The sequence below is a fragment of the Notolepis coatsorum genome (genome assembly GCF_963971535.1).
Source record: "Notolepis coatsorum genome assembly, chromosome: 7".
In the NCBI taxonomy this organism is placed as follows: domain Eukaryota; kingdom Metazoa; phylum Chordata; class Actinopteri; order Aulopiformes; family Paralepididae; genus Notolepis; species Notolepis coatsorum.
The window spans coordinates 120,313,595-120,321,893 of NC_140171.1; the positions used below are offsets into that span (position 1 = coordinate 120,313,595).

At 40.5% G+C, this 8,299-nt stretch overlaps 1 protein-coding gene across 2 annotated transcripts in view; it reads right to left on the reverse strand.

Annotated features, from left to right (window-relative positions):
- ogal (O-GlcNAcase like) overlaps positions 1-6,943 on the reverse strand; it is a 39,528-nt gene extending 32,585 nt beyond the window's left edge. For both annotated transcript variants that reach the window (XM_084319108.1, XM_084319107.1), the window contains exons 1-3: positions 6,555-6,943; positions 5,353-5,404; positions 4,474-4,571 (exon numbers count right to left, since the gene is read on the reverse strand). In XM_084319108.1, the coding sequence (XP_084175234.1) occupies positions 4,474-4,571; positions 5,353-5,404; positions 6,555-6,627 (223 nt within the window). In that variant the 5' untranslated portion in view covers positions 6,628-6,943. The remainder of the gene's footprint in view (positions 1-4,473; positions 4,572-5,352; positions 5,405-6,554) is intronic.
- Positions 6,944-8,299: the final 1,356 nt, after the last annotated feature.

Genomic DNA, 8,299 nt, shown 5'->3' on the forward strand with positions numbered 1-8,299 from the left:
CAATATGTGTGTATTGAGGGTATGAACTCCAATAGAACTGATGTATCTTGTGGTGTACCACAAAGTCCAAACCTTGGGCCTCTTTTGTTTCTTATTTTTATAAATGAATTTGCTTTACAGTTTGATACCGCTCTGCCCATTATTTTTGCTGATGACACAAACATAGTATTTTCACATTCTGACTTTGGTTCCCTGATTAAAGATGCAAATTCTATACTTGCACAAACCGCAACATGGTTTCAGATTAATAGGCTTTCATTAAATATTAATAAATCGAATTATATGATTTTCAGAAATAAAAACTAAAATATTCAAAACAGGACTCTAAATTACATATTAACACTTTGGCTGCCATGAAACGTGTTTAGACGTCATTGCCGGCCATGCTCAAGTTGCCGGAGGACGCTGTACAGCGTCCTTATATCAATATTTCAAAAATCTGCGATCGGATTCATATGTCCCCTCCGCTGGCCTGAGATCCACCAGGAGGACCCACTGAGCTCTCTGGCGGTTCAGGAGCGCCATCTGGTGGCCGATCGGCGCAATCGCTTAAACAGGAAGTGGCATAGAGGTTGTGCTGGACGTCCGTATTACTTCCGGGCACTCGCTATAGGTCCCGGCATTCTAGCTCGTCACAATACACAGTGATCGATTGCCAATAACTCGATAAACAACATGATTTGGACGTATATACCATTATACAAGCTGGAGATGGACCGGGTAAATCTACATCCCATAATGATAAGATTTCTACTCTACGATGATCGCCCAACGGCGCGCGGAGACTGGGGTGAGTTTTAGCGTGTAACGTTACCGTCTTCGATACTAACTGCTATTATCAACATTTGACCCACATTAGATGATTGGTATAACGCTGCCCACGGAATTATAAACGCCCCCTAGCCCATCCGGTCAACATCAGATGACGTGTAGTAACTTCTAGAAGTACGTCTAGTTGGAATTTTTTATATCGCGCTGATTGCCATAAAACTGTATTGCATCATCAATATAATGCATTTGGGGCTATAGATCACGTTCTGGAGAAAGCTGCAGAAAGAGATGAAAACATACTTATACATTAGACCATACTTTACTATGAATATGTGAATGAAAAAGTTTAACGTTGCTACACAATGAACAATACATATAGGACTTTGAATGGGCCCTAATAATGGCAATGTAGCAATAGAATTTAAAAAGTTATGGCCATGCAAAGAAGGGGTACTTCTCCATAGACAAATAGAGCCGGCAACCTATGGTATATCATGAATTTAACCCAAGGCAACCAAAGTGTTAATGATATTGAAATTAAACAAGTGTCACATGCTAAATTCTTAGGTGTCATTGTTGATGAAGGCCTTACAGTACATGGAAAAATCATATTGAGCTAGTTTACAAAAAAGTTATGAAATCATATGGCATTATTAGAAGTATTTCTTCTCTTGTGAATCGCTCCTGTCTTTTGACACTTTATTATAGTTTGATATACCCATATTTATCGTATTGTAATATTATTTGGGCCAGTACTTTTCCTACTTCTCTTCATAAACTTTTTATATTGCAAAAGAAATTCATAAGGCTTGCCACTACTTCTAATCACCTTGAACCATCTGCTCCTCTTTTTAAGCAACTTAAAATCAATCTTTGATATTAATGTATACCAGATATGTATTTTTTAGGGCTGTCAAAATTAAAGCTTTAATTTAAATTCTTTAAAGCGTTAAAAAAAAGTTTATCTAGATTAATCTATGGAGTGAAACATTTTCAATATAATATAAGAAAGCGGTCTGAGTCAATGTTGATGATCTAAAGTATAAGTATGTTTTTATCGTTTTCTGCAGCTTTCTCCAGAACTTGATTTATAGCCCTAAATGCATTATATTGATGATCAAATACAGTTTGATAGCGATCGGTGCCAGATAAAAAATGTCAACTGCACGTAGTTCTAGAAGTTACTACGTATGATCTGATGTTGACCGGATGGGCGGGGGGTCGTTTATAATTCCGTGGGCAACGTTATATCATTCATCTAGTGTGGGTGATATGATCATTAGAGCAGTTAGTATAGAGGACATTAGAAAATAACGCTGAAACTCGCCGTTGGCAGATGAGCGTGGAACAGAATTTTTCCTATTATGGGATGGAGAAATACCCGATCCATTTCCAGGTTGTATAATAGTATATACGTCCAAATCATGTTGTTTATCGAGTTATTGGCAACGGATCGCTATGTATTGTGTCGAGCTCGAGTCCCGGGACCTATAGCGAGTGATCGGACCGAATTGAAATGAGCACCAGCTCTACATCCTGTTTCTCCCCTGGGCGATCCCCCGATCGGCCACCAGATGGCGCTCTTGAACCGTTAGAGTTGAGTGGAGCTCAGCAGTATATCTCAGGTCCCCGGGGGAGAAATATGATTTCGATCACAGATTTTTGAAATATTGATATCAAAGACGTGTTACGGCGTCTTCGGCAGAATGAGCATGGCGGGGAAAGACGAGTTTCGGCGTCTCCGGCGATTAAAGTGTTAATTCCATGATTTTACTCAAGTAAATATCTGTTACAAGCTTCGGTCGTAAGTAGAAAAATGCGATTTTTAATCTAGATTAATTACAGAAAATTGTGAGATTAGTTAATTTTTTTAATCTATTGACAGCACTAGTTACTATTTTTATGTTTAACTGCACTTTTAATTTAGATTTATTTCCTATTGTTTTCCATAATTTTTTCATATCAAACTCCAGTATTCATTCATTTTTTTTATACACTTTTTCTCCCATTTTCTATATTTTTCTCCCATCCCAATTTTCGTATCATCCAATTCAACCCTCCCCTGTCACGAACGCTGTTTCTTGCCTCCCACAAGCCGGCTGCAATGTGGACTAAGTCATACATAGCACAAGTCCCCTCCGGTACTTGAGGTAACAGCAGTTGCATCTTTTCACCTGCACAGCTCGATCTCTCAGTGTCGAGGAGTAACGCGTGGGAGGCTCACGCTGCCCCCGACACTTCCTGATTCTACTGCGCAGGCGCACCAACCGACCTGTAGGAGTCGCTGTCCACAACGCCCGATCCCCACCCTTCAGTTTCCCTCCCCGTAATACGGCCAATGTGTATTACTGTGGACGACCAGCTAAACTGAAAGCAAATGTGGAGCGCTGGGCTCGAACTATTCATTTAACAATGTATATTTAAGCTTGGATTTGAGTGATGAAATAGATGAGCACATTTTTATTATGGAGGGTTTTGAATTCCAAATAGTAGGACCTCTAAATCTTATACTGAACTGACCTAATGTTGTGCGGAAGAAATTACAGGCGAACAGGCGAGCCCAGCGTCTCCAGATTTCGTGGCGAGCGCCTTGCCCACTACGCCACGTAGCCGCCCACACTCCAGTATTCATTCATATCCAACAAGGCAATCAAACAATATTCATCGTAATTTCTTCCGCACAACATTAGGTCAGTTCAGTATAAGATTTAGAGGTCCTACTATTTGGAATTCAAAACCCTCCATAATAAAAATGTGCTCATCTATTTCATCACTCAAATCCAAGCTTAAATATACATTGTTAAATGAATAGCTTCAATCTCATAAAACCATTAATGTCACTTTGTTTTACAGTTTCATGTTAATTTGTTTAGACTAATTATTAATGTTGTTGTTTTTGTTATTATTATTACTTTGATTATTATTGTTATCATTATTATTATCTTTTTCTTTTATCTACTTTTTTCTCCCATTTTCTATTTTTCTCCCATCCCAATTTCGTATCGTCCAATTCTACCCTCCCCTGTCTCGAACGCTGTTAGGCCATGCCTCCCACAAGCCGGCTGCAATGTGGACGAAGCCTTACATCACGTGTCCCCTCCGGTACTCGAGGAAGCAGCCGTCGCATCTTTTCACCTGCACAGCGTGATCTCTCAGCGTCGGGGGTCTGCGTGGGGGGGACACGCCGCCTCCGTCGCTTCCTGATTCTGCTGCGCAGGCGCACCAACCGACCTGTAGGAGTCGCTGTCCACAACGTCCGATCCCCACCCATCAGCTTCCCACCCCCTAATACTGCCAATTGTATTAGTATGAACGACCAGCCAAGCTGATAGCAATGCGGAGAGCTGGGCTCGAACCCAGCGTCTCCTGCATTGGTGGCGAGTGCCTTGCCCACTACACCACCTAGCCGCGCCTCATTATTATTATCTTATTATTATCTTAATATTATGAAAATTGTTTTATGAACTTATTTCACATATACTTTTGTTTTTGTGTTTTATTTTTATTTTTTTATTTAATGAGTTGAGGCCCTGTATAGGCCCATCTGGGTCTATTGCCTCTACTCAGCACCTTTATACACCTTCTGTCATGGTCAATGTTTTTACTGTTTTGCTGAAATGGTGCGAAATAAAGAAATAAAGGAAATAAATTCATTCAAGGGAGGGAGAAGTTAAAGAAAGGGGACCAAGGATGTGACCTCACCTGCCTCCTTTGGAGAGTACAGGTCCCTCCAATACATCCGGTGTTTGTAGTCGTCCTTGGGAGCATACAGGTATGTGTTCAAACCCCACTTCTGTTCCCTGTGCACACCAAGAACATCCGTTACCCCACTTCTGTTCCATGAGCACACCAAGAACATCCGTTACCCCACTTCTGTTCCCTGTGCACACCAAGAACATCCGTTACCCCACTTCTGTTCCCTGAGCACACCAAGAACATCCGTTACCCCACTTCTGTTCCCTGAGCACACCAAGAACATCAGTTACCCCACTTCTGTTCCCTGAGCACACCAAGAACATCCGTTACCCCACGGCCACTTCTGTTCCCTGTGCACACAAAGAACATCCGTTACCCCACTTCTGTTCCCTGAGCACACCAAGAACATCCGTTACCCCACTTCTGTTCCCTGTGCACACCAAGAAGAGCCATTACCCATCTGGTGTAATCATTTGCCATATCTGTGCTGCCCTGAATTTGGAATATCTTATCTGTTATCTTACATGTGTTTTTGAGTTATCTTTTTTTAGGGGCTGTGATAATGACATAAAACGGTGCACTGAACTTGTTGCAGTGTTGCAAATAAAAACACAGTTAAATTGTTTTCTTGAAAAGTCCATAACAATGCAACTAAACTGGGGTTAGGTCCCTATACGAATGTATTATGAGTATATTATATATATTATAGTATTTATATAATGAATATTTCCTTTATTATGAGTATATTATATTATGATCAATATTATACATTATAGTATTTATATTATGAATATTTCTTTCTTTACTTTAGTAAACAAATTAAAAGGTGGGTATGCTCAGTTTCATGTCAATTCATGCTTTGATAGAAAAGATAACTATAACTACCTTTTGAATAGTTCCGTTCTTTGTTCCATAGTCCATGGTCGCCCATAAAAACCTGTCAAGCAAAGGTCATGTTGTAAACTCAATAATGTCAATATATATCAGACAGCAGTGATGACCAAATGGCAATTCAACTCACATTTACCAACCCAGCATGGTATAATAAACTAAGATAGCAACAGAGCTTTGTTATTACTTTTAAACCACTTGACTTATCACAGAGTGTCTTATCACTCTGCCCTCAGATGCATACTGAATATTAACCACCGTCTCCTTATAATAAGGTTGGTTGGTCTTCTCTTGCAGAGAGGCGCAATAATAATTGGTATTTGTTTATATACAAAGCCCTTGTTGGTCAGCTACCACCTTACATCACAAAGTTGATGGATTGGAACTTCGGACCCTATCTGACTCGCTCAAATGACTGGCTTGTGCTTAAAGGTGCACTATGCCATTTTGGGGGAGGGGGATTTGTTAGCATTTGCATAGTCTTCAATTAGTGTACAAAACATATTTACTATACATGTCATCTTTAAAATGATTGTATCCTGTGTCATCAAAACAAAATCCTATTGAGGTACTGTGAACCATACATAAGCCTTCTTTGAGTATTTGTAAAAATTGTGGGCCCTGCCATTGTAAACAACAGTGAATGGCAACTTTTCAGGCTGTTTGTTTATTCAGTTGAAATTTAAATAAAATTAGTTAGTTCAGTTATCAAAAAGTTATGTTACAAATTTCTCTACCAAAGCTACATAGTGCACCTTTAAGGTTCCTTGAGCTTGTTCTGAGCTTGGAAGGTCTGCCTTTTCTGTTGATGCTCCCGACTCACATGCTCTTTCAATACACTTTCAAGATCAATACCATTCCAACCTGTGCACAGTTCAAAACCATAATCACTAATCAGTCTGTAATTGTTTTAGCCGATTGATTTTTTGTTTTATCTTGTAATTTGGAGTTTCCCCCAGTTTTTAATCTTTGTTTTCATCTTGTTGTATTATTACTTTTAATCTTGTTTATTTTATCTGTAACTCGTCAGCACTGGAAACGAGGACAACCTCAATTGATTTGAACGAGTATAAATAAAGGATGATGATGATGATTAATCGATAGACTAGACTCAAATAAAATAACATAAATGAAGACCACCTCCCAACACCCCGCACCCTCCAACCCAGACCTGACTTGTTTTGATAGTCACTCACCCTCCACAACTCCACTGATGAACTGCTTCGATCCAGCTTTGGATGCCCCATTTGTAACACCTGCTTTCGACATGGTTCGAGCTATATTTTTGCTCCTTTATAAACCTCGCCTGATCAGCTAAATGTGCGGATACTAGTGGCTCTTCAGTTTCGGACACAATAGTATAGCCAAAGCTTAGGCGTCTCAGACGCAGCTTTGCAAGGGAGTCTTATGTCTTTTATTGCACCTATCTCCCTCCCTGAACCTGCGCCGACTCAGCTCAGTACTGTAGTATTACATAATACAAATATGATAGCTAGAGGCCACTATCATGGCATGTAAGAAAGTAGTAACGTTTTTGTTTTACAATGGAGTGAAGTCAATGCCTATGTAAGCCATAGATAATAGAACTATATAAATATAATCGCACGCACACTGCTCACTGCTGGGATGCACGCGGACTGACTACCGGGGTTACGTCTTCTTCTTCTTCTTCTTCTTCTTTTCTATTTTTTGGCGGTTGGCAAACACTTTCGACGAGCATTACCGCCATCTACTGAAAAGGAGTGTGGATCTGGATGTCCTAAATCCTATAAAATAAACCTGTCGTTCTCAAAAAATAAAACAAACTCTCCATACACACTTCCCCAGAATTCCTTTGCAAAATATCAACTATTTTAAGCGCTATCTTTTCCCTCTTCAAATCCCTAATAAGACCTTTCCTCTGCCTTTGATACAATGCACACTGCTCTACCACATGTTCTACCGTTTCTAGACTAACCCTACACTCACATTGCCCATCAATATGCTTTTTTAACATAACTAACGTACCATTCAACCCTGTATGCCCCAACCTCATCCTTGTAAACACGTCCTCTTCTTGCTTGCTCCTACTAGTAGCCCTACTCCAACCCACCCTCTTCTGCACCCCATAAAACCATCTCCCTAACCTCTCATTATCCCACATGCCTCTCCATTTTTCCTTAGCCTTCATTTTGACTATACTCTGGATTTCAGCCTTACTAATCTGTACATTCATTGTAACTCCATCAAGTCCACAAGCTCCTTTGGCCAACCTGTCCGCAAACTCATTCCCTCGAACCCCTATATGGGCCGGCACCCACAAAAAGACCACCGTACTACCCGAACGCCTAAGTCTGTCCACCATCTGCACTATTTCCAGCACAATATCCATCCTTGACTGGGACACTACATTTTGTATACTCACCAACGACGACAATGAGTCTGACGCAATTAAAATTTCACCCTTAGGCCTATTCTCCTCTATCCACGACAACCCTATCATTATAGCTACTAATTCTGCCGTATACACTGCTAGACCGTCACTCAATCTCTCTTTTTTTGAAATGCCAAGACCTGGGATTGTAAATGCCGCCCCCACTCTGCCTGACTCCATTTTAGATGCATCTGTATAAACCACCAGACTTCCACCATACTTTAACCCAATATAACCCTCCACCACACGGCTACTAATCTCCTCTCTCTCCTTCAACTCCACCAATTCTATATCAACAACAGGGGTCTCCATCAACCACAGAGGAACTACTGGGAAACAGACTGTCGGACACACACTCATCTCCAGAACGCCCATCTCTCTAGCTTTTGCCTCTATAACCCACCCAAAACTTTCTATCTGCACCTTCTCTCTTTCCTGACACTGCACTAATACACCTTTGCTAATATGATCCTCCTTATGACCCCTAAGATTGGCCCAATATACTAACCCCAACTGATCTCTTCTAAT